General features: G+C 39.1%; 1 protein-coding gene across 2 annotated transcripts in view; it reads left to right on the forward strand.

Moving 5' to 3' along the window:
• Positions 1-15,627, forward strand: part of PSME4 (proteasome activator subunit 4) — a 111,845-nt gene that overhangs the window by 38,258 nt on the left and 57,960 nt on the right. For both annotated transcript variants that reach the window (XM_066378269.1, XM_066378270.1), the window contains exons 11-14: positions 1,924-2,110; positions 3,164-3,253; positions 3,967-4,031; positions 4,315-4,465. In XM_066378269.1, the coding sequence (XP_066234366.1) occupies positions 1,924-2,110; positions 3,164-3,253; positions 3,967-4,031; positions 4,315-4,465 (493 nt within the window). The remainder of the gene's footprint in view (positions 1-1,923; positions 2,111-3,163; positions 3,254-3,966; positions 4,032-4,314; positions 4,466-15,627) is intronic.

Below are 15,627 nucleotides of genomic sequence, written 5' to 3' on the forward strand. Positions count from 1 at the left end.
TTGTTCTCCAGCCAATGAATTATAAATAATGAGATACATGTTTAGATAGAACAGTTTTCTTTAGTTCTCAATTTTGGGACAGATTTAATATAAGCATATTGAGTGATACATGATGATTAACCAAGGTAAATACTTAATTGACAATACAGTGACTTTTTTTGAGACTCAGTTGTAATTCTCTTCTGCCTAGAAGTGCCATGGCTACCTCCTTTGAAGTTTTTTCCTTTAAAAATGTAAAAATGTTCTGAAAGATAAAAATGTAAAAAATACTTTAGGCACTTAGTTTTGTTTGTTTTAATTTTAATTTATTATATTCACGTGTCCCACTCAGTATAATTCCCTCACCCCCACCCTCTTATTCCCTATTTTACCCCCTTGCCCCCTCCCCCTAACTCCTTTTCCCCTTCCCTCTGGGATTTGCTGTCCTGTTATCTGTATCTCTGTGTTATGTATATATAATTTCACTAATCCCTTTACCTTCTCTGATCCCATCCCCTCATCCCCATTCCCTCTGACAGCTGTCCCTCTGCTCCCTGTGATAGGCACTTAGTTTTATATTTCCTAAAGACAGCCTTTGTTAAAGAGTTTGGTATGTTTTCTTCCTCTCTCTTTTTTTTTTTTTTTTTCCTGAAGCTGGAAATAGGGAGAGACAGACAGACTCCCGCATGCACCCAACCGGGATGCACCCCGGCACTCCCACCAGGGGGCGACACTCTGCCCACCAGGGGGCGACCAGAGCCACTCCAGCGCCTGGGGCAGAGGCCAAGGAGCCATCCCCAGCGCCGGGGGCCATCTTTGCTCCAATGGAGCCTCGCTGCGCCAGGGGAAGAGAGAGACAGAGAGGAAGGAGAGGGGGAGGGGTGGAGAAGCAGATGGGCGCTTCTCCTGTGTGCCCTGGCCGGGAATCGAACCCGGGACTTCTGCACGCCAGGCCGACGCTCTACCACTGAGCCAACCGGCCAGGGCTGTTTTCTTCCTCTTAAAATAAGCATAGGTTTAGTTCATTTTTAATCCTAGTTATAAAGCCTCCTTTTTTTTCCTACCTATGATGAAATTTCGCTTGTATCTGTTATTTATAAGAGGAATTTAAAATAACAGCATTTTAGATTTTTTTCTCTATAGAATAGATTATTAAAAGTTAAATCACTGAGTCAGAGAGTGACTTGAATGTTCTTGGCTCTTCTATACTTAGTGATCAGAGATTACATTTGTTTTATTTTTCTCAATTTATTCACTCTAGTGAATATTCACTCTAGTGTAAGGAATATTCTCATATATATATTAAGTACTTTATTATTATTTATTTTAATTTTAGAGAGAGGGAGAAGAAGAGAGAGAAATATCAATTGTTGTTCCACTTAACCATGCATTCATTGGTTGATTCTTGAACTCACAACCTTGGCATACTGGATGATGCTCTAACCAACTGAGCTACTGGCCAGGTGCTCTTATATATTTCTGATAGGCTGATTTTTAGTTTTAAAACACCAGTCTTTTTAAACGTACAAAATAGAAATTTCACCACTTTAGCAAGATGGTTTACCTACAACAGGGAAGAAAGGAGTAGTTTGTAACCTGTTATTCCTGAATTCTACTGATCATTGGCCATTAGACTAGATGTAATCATGTTGGAATGTGGAAGTAGCTCAGGATGGTTGAAATAATGCAGCATATACCAGTTTATGTTCTTTTTCACCATGGAATTTGCATGGAGAAAGGCAGTCAGATAATGGGCTTGCAGAAACACGTGCCCTTCCTTTATTTGTGTGATTCTGTTAACTTTGAGAGCAGATATTTATTCAGAATGTTCTGTTAACTACAAACCTTTAAACCAAAAAGCATTTCATGAATTGAGTGTACTTAATGTATCATGTGTGGTTGTCTATGATGGAAATTTTTTCAAATTTTGTTTTCAAATTATAGAACGTATCCTGCATTAGAAACTTTAACAGAACCTCACCAGCTCACAGCTACTTTAAGTTGTGTAATTGGAGTAGCCCGCAGTTTGGTATCAGGGGGCAAATGGTTTCCTGAAGGTCCAACACATATGCTACCTCTGTTGATGAGAGCATTGCCTGGGGTGGATCCAAATGACTTTAGCAAATGCATGGTGAGCATATTTATGATTCTGTTTTGTATCTAAGTTATAACTGTAGGTGTGGACATTCTGTTAATTTTTTTCAAATACTCTTTAGAATATATTGAATAGTTTAATGTAGAATTTGTTAACAATAACAGTTGTAGCTATAGATGCCCATGTTTTGATCTGTAGACTGTTAGTTCATTTTTATAACATTTTCCTAGGTATGTAACTTGCCATAACCTGTATTCATTTAATGACCATTTGATGTTTTAAAGCTCATATATTTACTATTTTGCTCAGGCAGATACTTTAAAAATCCTAGCATGTGATCATTTGCACTTACCTTCATCTACACTGGTGACCAGGGGGGCACGATACAAGTTATTAGATAGAATGCCAGATCCTTGTTGTACACACATCTCCTGACATCGCTTATTTTTCTTGGTCTCTTTCTGCATTAGTGTTTACTATTTACCCTAGTTTTATTTTTCTCAATTTATTCACTCTAGTGAATATTCACTCTAGTGTCAGGAATATTCTCATATATATATTAAGTCTTTTATTATTATTTATTTTAATTTTAGAGAGAGGGAGAGGAAGAGAGAGAAATATCAATTATGAAACCAAAAAGCATTTCATGAATTGAGTGTACTTAATGTACCATGTGTGGTTGTCTATGATGGAAATTTTTTCAAATTTTGTTTTCAAATTGTAGAACGTATCCTGCATTAGAGACTTTAACAGAACCCTTAGTCTTTAACTGTAACCCTTAGTTACAGTTACATTTTTAGGCAGGAGGCGCAGTGACTTCTCAATGAAAAAAGGTTGGAGGATGTTGTGCTTAAACCTAATAAATAACTATGAAAATAGATAGAGTATAATTACATTGCTAACGTAACAGCTGTTTTGTTTTGAATAACATTAAAATGTTCAATTCTAAGTAAAAATTTCCAGAAAGATTGTTGTGGGATTCCCTTAAGATAATTTATTTGGGTACTTTATTTGGGTAGATAACGGTATGCTTATATTTTTGAACTAGAATTATGCAATTAATGTTAAATTTGTCGGATCTTCCCACAGATTACATTCCAGTTTATAGCAACATTTTCCACTCTGGTGCCTTTAGTAGATTGTTCATCTGTACTACAAGAAAGAAATGACCTCACAGAAGTAAGGATACTTTCTGGATGTAAAGGAGTTGATTAACTGAGTTCTAATTCTTACTGTATATACATAGCAGTATTTGCTAGTTTAAAAGCAACTTTGGATAGATGCTAACAAATTAAAGTTACTCTTTTGTGACTACAGTGATATAAATGGAGGGCCATATCATCATTGCAATTTTTGACATCCAGAGGTGTATTTCAATTTCTTTGTCACTTTTTAATGTTTTGTTAGGCAAAGGTAGTGGTGGTTTTTTGTGTGTTTTTTTTTTTGTGCCATCCTCTTATGTTAGTGATAAATCTATTGAGGGGATTGTCCTCTAATGAAGAAAGATTTTATTACTCTCTGGCTCTTTCAGAACTGTTTTCTTTATAGCCTGCTTGACTTTTGTCATTTGGATGTTTTAAGTGGTGAGAGATGATCCCTTACACATACACCAGAAATTTGAAACAGTTTGAAAAATGTAACTGATAATAAAAATAGCTGCTTGACTTCTGATTTGGCCTTTATAAAGTTTATTAATTCTTATTTTGATTCCAGGAAAGTAGTAGATCAAGTTATTCTAAATTAAGATGTGATTATGGTGCCTTTTCTCACAGTATACAATATAATTAATTTAGTGTTATATTTACTTTGTAGACCATATTTGAATATTGTTATAGTTCAGAGAAAAAAAGATCAAAATCTATTTTTAATTTTTCTCCACTTTAATGTTATAGGTGGAACGAGAGCTTTGTTCAGCCACAGCTGAATTTGAGGATTTTGTCTTACAGTTTATGGACAGGTGAGCACGTACCCAGACTAGCCCGTTATCTGAACTCAAAACAATGACTATTCTGTCCCAGCAGCTTTAGTCTTTCCCTGCATTACAGTCTCTATTTACTTACTACTCAAGGATAGTGCTTCTGAAGATATATAGATGCAAGGACAGTTGATTTCTGAGCCATTAACAAATTAAGTAGATGTTACTTGAATAGTTAAAACAATTGAGGTTTATATCTAATCATCATCAAAAATGTTAAACTAGTTTTTAGTTGTTAATATTATACGTTCTTTGCATTATTTAGATGCTTTGGACTTATAGAAAGCAGCACATTGGAGCAAACAAGAGAAGAGACAGAAACCGAGAAAATGACTCACTTGGAGAGTTTAGTCGAATTAGGTCTGTCTTCTACATTTAGTACAATCCTCACACAATGTTCCAAAGAAATATTTATGGTAAGAATGCATTGCTACAAAAACTAAATTCCAATCTTGTAATTTTATTTGATGTTTTAAAAATTGAAACTTAAGCTACTTTAAGTATATGTATCATTGCCAGTTTATCCTTTCTTTTCCTTGTTCTTAAAATTTGAACAAGATATACAGTTGGTGCTAATTTTTGCAAATTCCATATTTGCAAAGTTACCTACTGGTGAAAAATTTATTTGTAACCCCTTAATCACTTGCAGCACTTTTGTGCAGACCTGTAAAAGTGGCAAAAAATTGAGTTGAGTTGCAAATGTTTCCAGCTAAGATCATATAAGGGGGCACTCTGCATTTTTTTTGTTTCAGCTCTCATATTATAAATCTGTTCTTTTTTTTTTTTTTTTTTTAATATTTTGTTTTATTATTTTTATAAGTAAATTTTTATTTTAATGGGGTGACATCAATAAATCAGGGTATATATATTCAAAGAAAACATGTCCAGGTTATCTTATCATTCAATTCTGTTGCATACCCATCACCCAAAGTCAGATTGTCCTCCGTCACCTCCTATCTAGTTTTCTTTGTGCCCCACCCTCACCCCCTCCCTCTCTCCCTCCTTCCCTCCCCCCGCCCCCCGCCCCCCATAACCACCACACTCTTTTCCATGTCTCTTAGTTCGTTTTTTATGTCCCACCAATGTATGGAATCCTGCAGTTCTTGTTTTTTTCTGATTTTCTTATTTCACTCCGTAAAATGTTATCAAGATCCCACCATTTTGTTGTAAGTGATCCGATGTCATCATTTCTTATGGCTGAATAGTATACCATGATGTATATGTGCCACATCTTCTTTATCCAGTCTTCTATTTTTTTTTTTTTTACAGTGATTAAAGCCTTTAAGCAAACTCTTGGACAATACAGCAAGAATCCATAAAAGAATAGTGTCCTTAACATGTTCACCAAGTCCAAGTTGGCCCCAACACCATGCCAAATCCCTGAAAAATGCAACCCAACCCCAGATCAGTCTGTTAGGAGCTGTCACAAGGAGCAGGGGTCCAGTAAAAGTCCACATCCAGAAAAAGTTCACATGGCACTGGAATTGTTGTGACAGTTCTATACTTTGCAGCTCATGTCTAAGTCCCAATGACTGCAGCTTCTAGCTGGTAATGATTCAGGTAGACTGGAAAAGCCATCTGCAGCATGTGTGGAGATGGAGCTTCTTTTCTCCTCTGCCTGGAGAGATGAGACCAGGTTGCTTTTCCCTGGAGCTCTGCTGCTGTGGCTTGGTAAAGAGAACCTTGGGATACACTAAGCTGGGTGGCAAAGGTAGATTCATAATAGAAGTTGGCAAAAGGGGGAAAGAGAGCTCTAAATTAGGAGTAGGTCCCAGCCTGAAATATGAGTGGGGCATTGAGGTAGGAGGAATAAAGGAAACACTATTAAACAAAGCAGCAGAAAATAGGACTATCAACACCCACAACAGAGATCTTCAAGGGAAGAATAAATTTACCTGCTTCTTGGAAGAAATACCCTAGGCTTGTCCACAGTGTTGTAGATGGGGCCGACGGCCCTGGGCACCTTCAGCCTTCAGTGGCAAACCCCAGCATTCTGGGCAAGGTTAGGTCATAGGTGGCTGGAACAGGGCTGGAAGAGACTGAACCCTCCCTTAGAGGAGCGAGGGAGAAGCCTACCTTCCAGTGTCCCTGTTTCCTCACAGCAGAGGCATGTAAGTCTGGCAGGCTTTAGCTCAATGACCTTCCTTTCCACTATTGAAACAGGACCCAGATGGCATCCTATGAGACCCCTTTGGGGCATTGGAGCCTTTAAGGGTGTATCCTAAAAGCTGGTAGTTCCTTTGATCTCTATTGGGCTTTTTCTGCCTCTTGGTATCTTAAAGGCCATGCTCAGAAGATCTCGCTGAGGGGTTTGAGGATCCCCATCCGCCTATATAAATCTTTTCCATATATCTGGAGCTATTTGGAAAAAGACAAAACAGTGTTGTTAGCTGGATCAAATAAAGAAGGTAGTAGTTTGCAGGAGAAAAAGATTTGACATCTCCTGTTCATCAGCATTCAAAAGAAATTTAAATTTTTTTAAAGTAAAAAGCATGATATGGTAGACCCATAGGAGTTCCAGGATATGACTCCCCCCTTTTAAATTTTTTTAAATTGACCTTAAAATATTTGCTGGGTACACTTTAATAATACCTTGACTTTAAAGATTGTAAGAATGACAAAATACAGTAAATGCTTTTGCTCCATATGCAGGAGCACTGTCAGTTTAACCAGTTTAGGAAATCCAATAATAGAACAATGCATACAGACAATGAGCTATAACATGCTTAGCAGCCTCTCCTGTTCTGACAGAGGTTACTATAAATCCAGAATATGTATCCACTGTAATGTGGACATAGGACTGTTTGCCAAATGAAGGTATATGAATAACATCCATTTGCCAAAGTTGTCCTGGTATGGGTCCTTGAGGGTTAACTCCAAATGAAGGGGCAGATTGTAGTATATGACCCTTTGGACAGGATTTCGCAATCTGCTATGCTGCTTCCTGAGAAAGTTGAAACTGTTTACACAGGGCTGCAGCGTTCTGCTGATGAATAGTATGAGACTGAATTGCTCGATCTGTCATGATTGGTCCAAATAATTTTCTTCTGGGTAGCTTGATCAACAAGGTCGTTCCTAGGCCCTGGCCGGTTGGCTCAGTGGTAGAGTGTCGGCCTGGCGTGCAGGAGTCCCGGGCTTGACTCCCAGCCAGGGCACACAGGAGAAGCGCCCATTTCCCATCCACCCTTCCCTCTCCCTCCCCTTTGCCTCTCTCCTCCCCTCCCGCAGACAAGGCTCCACTGGAGCAAAGTTGGCCCGGGTGCTGAGGATGGCTCTGCGGCCTCCTCCTCAGGCGCCATAATGGCCCCGGCCGCAACAGAGCAACACTCCAGTTGGGCAGAGCATCCCCCTCTGGTAGGTGTGCCGGGTGATCCCAGTCGGGCGCGTGCGGGGAGTCTGTCCAACTGCCTCCCCGTTTCCAACCTGAGAAAAGTACCAAAAAAAAATAATAATAAGGCCTGACCTGTGGTAGCGCAGTGGATAAAGCATCGACCTGGAAATGCTGAGGTCGCCAGTTCGAAACCCTGGGCTTGCCTGGTTAAGGCACATATGGGAGTTGCTGCTTCCAGCTCCTCCCCCCTTCTCTCTGTCTCTCCTCTCTCTCTCTCTCTCTTTCTCTCTGTCTCTCCCTCTCCTCTCTAAAATGAATAAATAAAAATTTAAAAATTAAAAATAAATAAAGATAAATAAATAAATAAAAATAAAAGAGCATTCCCTTGTGCTAAAGCTCCAGGGAGCATTGTAAATCTGTTCTTTTTGTGTCTATCTCATGCAGGGTTTTCATTTTTTTTTTTTTATAATTTTATTTTTTTAAAGGGGCGACATCAATAAATCAGGATACATATATTCAAAGATAACATATCCAGGTTATCTTGTCGTTCATGTTGCATACCCATCACCCAAAGTCAGATTGTCCTCTGTCACCTTCTATCTAGTTTTCTTTGTGCCCCTCCCCCTTTCCCTCTCCCTTACCCCCCTCCCCCGTAACCACCACACTCTTATCACTGTCTCTTAGTCTCACTTTTATGTCCCACCTACATATGGAATAATGCAGTTCCTGGTTTTTTCTGATTTACTTATTTCACTTCGTATCATGTTATCAAGATCCCACCATTTTGCTGTAAATGATCCGATGTCATCATTTCTTATGGCTGAGTAGTATTCCATAGTATATATGTGCCACATCTTCTTTATCCAGTCATCTATTGACAGGCTTTTTGGTTGTTTCCATGTCCTGGCCACTGTGAACAATGCTGCAATGAACATGGGGCTGCAAGTGTCTTTACGTATCAATGTTTCTGAGTTTTTGGGGTATATACCCAGTAGGGGGATTGCTGGGTCATAAGGTAGTTCTATTTTCAGTTTTTTGAGGAACCACCATACTTTCTTCCATAATGGTTGTACTATTTTACATTCCCGCCAACAGTGTATGAGGGTTCCTTTTTCTCCACAGCCTCTCCAACATTTGCTATTACCTGTCTTGTTAATAATAGCTAATCTAACAGGTGTGAGGTGGTATCTCATTGCAGTTTTGATTTGCATTTCTCTTAATAACTAAAGAAGATGAGCATCTTTTCTTATATCTGTTGGCCATTTGTATTTCTTCCTGGGAGAAGTGTCTGTTCATGTCCTCTTCCCATTTTTTTATTGTTTGTTTGTTGTTGAGTTTTATGAGTTCTTTGTATATTTTGGATATTAGGCCTTTATCTGAGCTGTTGTTTGAAAATATCATTTCCCATTTAGTTGGCTGTCTGTTTATTTTGTTATCAGTTTCTCTTACTGAGCAAAAACTTCTTAGTCTGATGTAGTCCCATTCATTAATTTTTGCCTTCACTTCTCTTGCCTTTGGAGTCAAATTCATAAAATGCTCTTTAAAACCCAGGTCCATGAGTTTAGTACCTATATCTTCTTCTATGTACTTAATTGTTTCAGGTCTTATGTTTAGATCTTTAATCCATTTTGAGTTAATTTTAGTACAGGGGGACAGACTGTAGTCCAGTTTCATTCTTTTGCATGTGGCTTTCCAGTTTTCCCAGCACCATTTAATGAAGAGGCTTTCCTTTCTCCATTGTGTGTTGTTGGCCCCTTTATCAAAAATTATTTGACTGTATACATGTGGTTTTATTTCTGGGTTTTCTATTCTGTTCCATTGGTCTGAGTGTCTATTTTTCTGCCAATACCATGCTGTTTTGATTGTCGTGGCCCTGTAATATAGTTTGAAGCCAGGTATTGTAATGCCCCCAGCTTCATTCTTTTTCTTTAGGATTGCTTTGGCTATTCGGGGTTTTTTATACTTCCATATAAATCTGATGATTTTTTGCTCCATTTCTTTAAAAAATGTCATTGGAATTTTGATGGGAATTGCATTAAATTTGTATATTGCTTTGGGTAATATGGCCATCTTGATTATATTTATTCTTCCTAACCAAGAACAAGGAATATTCTTCCATCTCATTATATCTTTTTCGATTTCCCTTAACAATGGTTTATACTTTTCATTATATAAGTCCTTTACATTCTTTGTTATGTTTATTCCTAAGTATTTTATTTTTTTTGTTGCAATCGTGAAGGGGATTATTCTTTTGAGTTCGTTCTCAATTGTTTCATTGTTGGCATATAGAAAGGCTATTGACTTCTGTATGTTAATTTTGTATCCTGCGACCTTACTGTATTGGCTTATTGTTTCTAGTAGTCTTTTTGTGGATTCTTTGGGGTTTTCGATGTATAGGATCATATCATCTGCAAAAAGTGATACCTTTACTTCTTCTTTTCCGATATGGATGCCTTTTATTTCTTTGTCTTGTCTGATTGCTCTGGCTAGAACCTCTAGCACCACATTAAATAAGAGTGGAGAGAGTGGACAACCCTGTCTTGTTCCTGATTTAAGGGGGAAAGCCTTCAGTTTAGTGCCATTTAATATGATGTTAGCTGATGGTTTATTATATATGGCCTTTATCATGTTGAGATATTTTCCTTCTATACCCATTTTGTTGAGAGTCTTAAACATAAAATTGTGTTGTATTTTATCAAAAGCCTTTTCTGCATCTATTGATAAGATCATGTGGTTTTTGTTCTTTGTTTTGTTGATATGGTGTATTACATTAACCGTTTTATGTATGTTGAACCATCTGAATTTGCTGATGTTGTTTTTGTGGACCAACATATGATCAATTCTTGAGAATGATCCATGTACACTGGAGAAAAATGTATACTCAGTCACTTTGGGATGAAATGTCCTGTAGATGTCTATCATATCCAGGTGCTCTAGTGTTTTGTTTAAGGCCACTATATCTTTGTTGATTCTCTGTTTGGATGACCGATCTAGAGCCGTCAGCGGTGTATTGAGGTCTCCAAGTATGATTGTATTTTTGTCAGTTTTTGTTTTAAGGTCAATAAGTAGCTGTCTTATATATTTTGGTGCTCCTTGGTTTGGTGCATATATATTAAGAATTGTTATGTCTTCTTGATTCAGTGTCCCCTTAGCCATTATGAAATGGCCATTTTTGTCTCTGAGTACTTTTGCTGTCTTGTAATCAGCAATATCAGATATGAGTATTGCTACGCCTGCTTTTTTTTGGATGTTATTTCCTTGGAGTATTGTTTTCCAGCCTTTCACTTTGAGTTTGTTTTTATCCTTGTTATTAGATGAGTTTCTTGTAGGCAGCATACAGTTGGATTTTCTTTTTTAATCCATTCTGCTACTCTGTGCCTTTTTATTGGTGAGTTTAATCTGTTTACATTTAGTGTAATTATTGACACTTGTGAGTTCCCTATTGCCATTTTATAGATTGCTTTCTGTTAGTTTTGTGTCTTGTTTGATCCTTCTCTTTCATTTTTCTATCTTTTGTTTTTATTTGGTTGTATTCCATACATCTTTCCTCTGTTGCTATCTTTTTTATCTCATGTGCTTCTGTGGTGGTTTTTTCAATGGTGGTTACCTTTAAGTAATGAAAAGGGTTCCTACCCTGTTCATTGTAGTGCACTATTTTGTGAGTACTTTTGTACTACATCGTCCTTTGCTACTGTTAATCTCCATCCTCTCCCCCCCTTTCTTTTTGTTGTTGTCACATTTTAAATTTGGTTTTATTGTGTTCTCTTTGGAGCTTTTACTTGTGGCTTTGTTTTTTTTTTTGTTCTTTGTATCTGATTGGAGAACCCCCTTTAGTAATTCCTGGGATGGGGGTTTTCTGATGATAAATTCCCTCATCTTTTCTGTATCTGTGAATGTTTTTATTTCTCCTTCATATTTGAAGGATAGCTTTGATGGGTATAGTATTCGTGGCTGAAAGTTCCTCTCTTTCAGGACTTTAAATATTGGGGTCCACTCTCTTCTAGCTTGTAGAGTTTCTGCTGAGAAATCTGATGATAATCTAATGGGCCTTCCTTTATATGTTGTATTCTTCTTTTCCCTGGCTGCCTTGAGAATTTTTTCTTTGTCGTTGGTTTATGCCAATTTCATTATGATGTGCCTTGGAGTAGGTTTGTTGGGGTTAAGAAAACTCGGAGTTCTCTTTGCTTCTTGAATTTGAAGGCTTTAGTTCTTTCCACTGGCTTGGGAAGTTCTCATCTATTATTTGTTTGAGTATGTTCTCCATTCCATTTTCTTTCTTTCTCTTCTCCCTCTATTATACCTATTATTCTTATGTTATTCTTTTTGATGGAGTCAGATAATTCCTGTAGGGCTATCTCATTTTTTTTAAATTTTTGAGTCTCTTTCTTCTTCTCTCTGTTGTGCCTCAAGTTGCTTGTCTTCTATTTCACTAATCCTACCTTCTATCTGGCCTGTTCTATTAGCTAAGCTTGTTACCTCGTTTTTCAGCTCGTGAATTGAGTTTTTCATCTGTTTGATTTATTTTTCTAGTTTCAATTTTCTTGGAAATATAATCTTTGTGTTCATTGAGTTGTTTTCTGAGCTCCCTAAATTGCCTTTCTGTGTTTTCTTGTATATCTCTGAGTATTTTTAGGATTTTTATTTTAAATTCTCTGTCGTTTAACTCCAAAGTTTCCAATATGTTAAATTTTTTCTCCATATATTTTTACTCATCTATCTGTGTTACCTCTCTTTCTTTTGTATCCATGATATTCGATTTTCTCTTCCTTAATGGCATCTGAGGGTGGTTTTGTTGATAGTATTAAAGAGATTTAATAAAGAATAAAAAGTTAAAAAAAAAATCGAAGAGTTGTTTTTTTAAAAAAATTAATAATTAAATAAAGAAAAATAAAATAAAAATTAAAAAAAAAGAAAATTATTCCCCCCCCCTCCTTTTTTTTCCTCTCCTCTCCTTTCCCCTCTTTCTTGAGAAAATCTTGTGGTGAACTGCGAATTATATTGTACTAAATAGAACAAACAATGCCTGTAATGAGGGCCTGAATTGGGGAGAAGTAATAAGGGGGGGGGAGAAAAAGAAAAAAAGGGGGTGTGAACCCACAAAAAGTAAATAAGGAAAAAATTTGGGTCAAGAATAAAATGAGTTGCTTTTAAGTGTTGGTTGACTAAGAGTTATAATGAGAGGAATAAGAGGGAAACAGGAAAATGGGACAAATTAAAATATTACTATTGTATTTAGTGGAACAAGAACTAGATAAAATGAAGAGCCAGGGATGGGAGCACTGCTAGTGAGTTAAAAAGGTGAAGTAAAAACCCCCCAAAATGCCACAAACATAAGTTTGAGTCCCAGATAAGGTAATTTGTTCATTATTGAGGTTTGAATGAGAGGAGACGTAAAGGAGAAAGGAAGAAACTAATATAGAGGGAGAAAAGAAAGAGAGAGAGAGAAAACAAAGAGGGAACCACTAAAAGAAGAAAAAAGAAAATGGAGGAGGAGAGAGAGAGAGAGAGTTAAGGGTTTTGGAGTGCAACCCTCATAGAGAGAAAGGAAGAGGAAAGAAAAGATAATGGGAGATGTAATACTTATGGGTAGTGTAGTTCAAGGAGAGGAGAGAGTAAGAGCAGCAGAGAGTTAAACGACCAAATTGGAGGACGACAAAAGAAAAATCAAGAATGAAGATAAGAAAAACAAACGAACAAATATAATAAAATTGGATAGGTTATAAAGTCTGCAGATTATTCTTGATTTTGAGAGGTTATCTTCTTGCTTTTTCTTTTCTCTCCCTCTTCCTGGTTGGTGACTCTGTACCCCGGGTTCTGCCCCTTTGGCACGCTCAGGTGGAGGTTTACAGTTGATAAGTCTCTATGGCGATGTCATGTATTGTACTTCAGTCTCGTTGGTAGTCAAGGCTCATTAGCATTTATAGGCTCCGACAGTGAGAGAGTCCGTGTTCCTGGAGCCTCTCTCCTAGTCTTTCCTTCCTCAATTAGTAACCTAATAATCCAGCTATGGGGTTGGTGCTGCCTCTGCCTGGATAGTAACAGGCTCAAAGAGATGACAACTCCCCACTCTGTTCCCACTCAGCACAGGGCTCTGGGTAAGGCTCAGTCAGTCAGAGCTGCTAGCATAATCAGGCGGGGCTTCCGCCCACTCAAAAACCTCTGGCTCTGCCACTGTGTTCAGTAACACGGGCGGGCGCCCACTCCTGGGGTGCTTGGAGGAAACTCGCGCTCACTATCTGTGCGCGCAGACCAGGATATCAGGCCGGAAGTCTCACACTCTGAGTGAAATCCCCGCCCACACGGAAAAGTTCCAGCGTTGGAATTGGCTCTCGCTCCCTCCCTGTGTGCGGCTTTTTCAGGGCGCTGGGGCAGCCTGGAGATTCCGCTTTTGGCCCTCACAAAGGTCCCTGACTCTGCCCCTCTGTGGGATAACACGGACGCCCACTGCCGAGGTACTCGGAGAAATTTGTCGCCCACTATCTGCGCACGCAGACCAGGATATCAGGCCAGCAGTGTCATCCTCTGAGTGAAACCTCCGCCCTCATGGAAAAGTTCCAGCGTTGGAATTGGCTCTCGCTCCCTCCCCGTGCGCGGCTCTCTCAGGGTGCTGGGGCGGCCCGAGATTCCGCTTTTGGCCCACACAAAGGCCTCTGACTCTGCCCCTCTGTGGGATGACATAGGCGCCCACTCCTGAGGTGCTCTGAGGAATCTCTTGCGCACTCTCCGTGCACGCCGACCAGGATATCAGGCTGGCCGCCTCACCCTCTGAGTGATACTCCCACCTGCACGGAAAAGTTCCAGCGCTGGACTTGGCTCTCGCTCCCTCCCCGTGCGCGGCTTTTTTAGGGCACTGGGGCAGCCCGGAGATTCCACTTTCAGCCCACACAAAGGCCCCTGACTCTGCCTCTCTGTGGGATAACACAGGCGCCCACTCCCGGGGCTTTGGAAGGAATCTCTCGCCCAATATCCGCGCGCCGACCAGGAGATCGGGGAAAATGGCTGCCCCACTTGTCTTTCTTTGTCTGGGTTTGGCGCGAGTGTTAGCTTGTATTGCCCGGGTTGCCACAGGCACTGTTTTTCCTCGGCTTGGATCTCCGTGCCACAGCCTGGTTCGGCCGTTTGTGCCGCGGCCTGGATCTATTCACCCCCTTTGCCCGCCTTAGTTTCTATATTCTCAGTTCCCAGTGAAAGCAACCCTGTTTAGGTTAGTGAGGAAGGCGGAGCATTTCTTACTCCCTATTTCCTTCGGGGTTTGATTATATATTTAGCCAATTTTTTGCTCGACTATACAGGTGTATTGCGAAACATCTGGAGGCTCCACGGATAGGTTTTTCTGTTTCTGGTTGAAGATCTTGTTGAGTTTTGGGGGAGATTTATCGGTATCGCTTCCTACCGCGCCATTACTCTGACGTCATCTCTTGGTTTTCATATTTTTGTGCTATTTGTTGATAATTTTGCTGCTTAAAATGGCCCCCAAGAATGGTGCTGAAGCACTGCCTAGACTTCTCAGTATAAAAGAGTTTTGATGTGTGTAACAGAGAAAATAACATGTTTTAGATGAGCTTTTTCAGGCATGAATTATAGCATTGTTAAGTTTTAAAATTTGTGTTAATGAATCAAGAATTGTATTAAATAAGGGTCTTTAAACAGAAACACTTAAAAAATTCACCTAGAGCCTTGTAGGAACTTAATTCTGTATTTTCCCTAGGAACAGTGAGTGATTTTACCAGCTAGCAAATTAGCATTTGATTATTAGTGCTCACAGCACTATATAGAACATAGCTACTAAAAATAACAAGAATCAACTGTAGTTAAAGTTGACAATTAAATACTATTTGGGAGAATAATTTTGGAAATCATTTATGCCATAACATGACCAAAATTAAGCCCTAAATATAAAAATATGGCAAACTGATGACTGAGAAATAGTTTGTTCTTATATGATGGTCTGTCAACACTCATTTGATATAACAATCTCTTATTTAATCGAAATTTGGGGGGAGGGCAGAGACAGAAAAAGGGGTGGATAGGGACAGACAGGAAGGGAGAGAGATGAGAAGCATCAGTTCTTCATTGCGGCACCATAGTAGTTGTTCATTGATTGCTTTCTCATATGTGCCTTGCCCGGGGGGCTACAGCAGAGTGAGTAAACCTTTGCTCAAGCCAGCAACCTTGGGCTCTAGCTGGTGAGCCTGTGCTCAAGCCAGATGAGCCCATGCTCAAGCTGGCAACCTCGGGGTTTTAAAC

The sequence above is a fragment of the Saccopteryx leptura genome, chromosome 3 (assembly GCF_036850995.1).
Source record: "Saccopteryx leptura isolate mSacLep1 chromosome 3, mSacLep1_pri_phased_curated, whole genome shotgun sequence".
Taxonomy (NCBI): domain Eukaryota; kingdom Metazoa; phylum Chordata; class Mammalia; order Chiroptera; family Emballonuridae; genus Saccopteryx; species Saccopteryx leptura.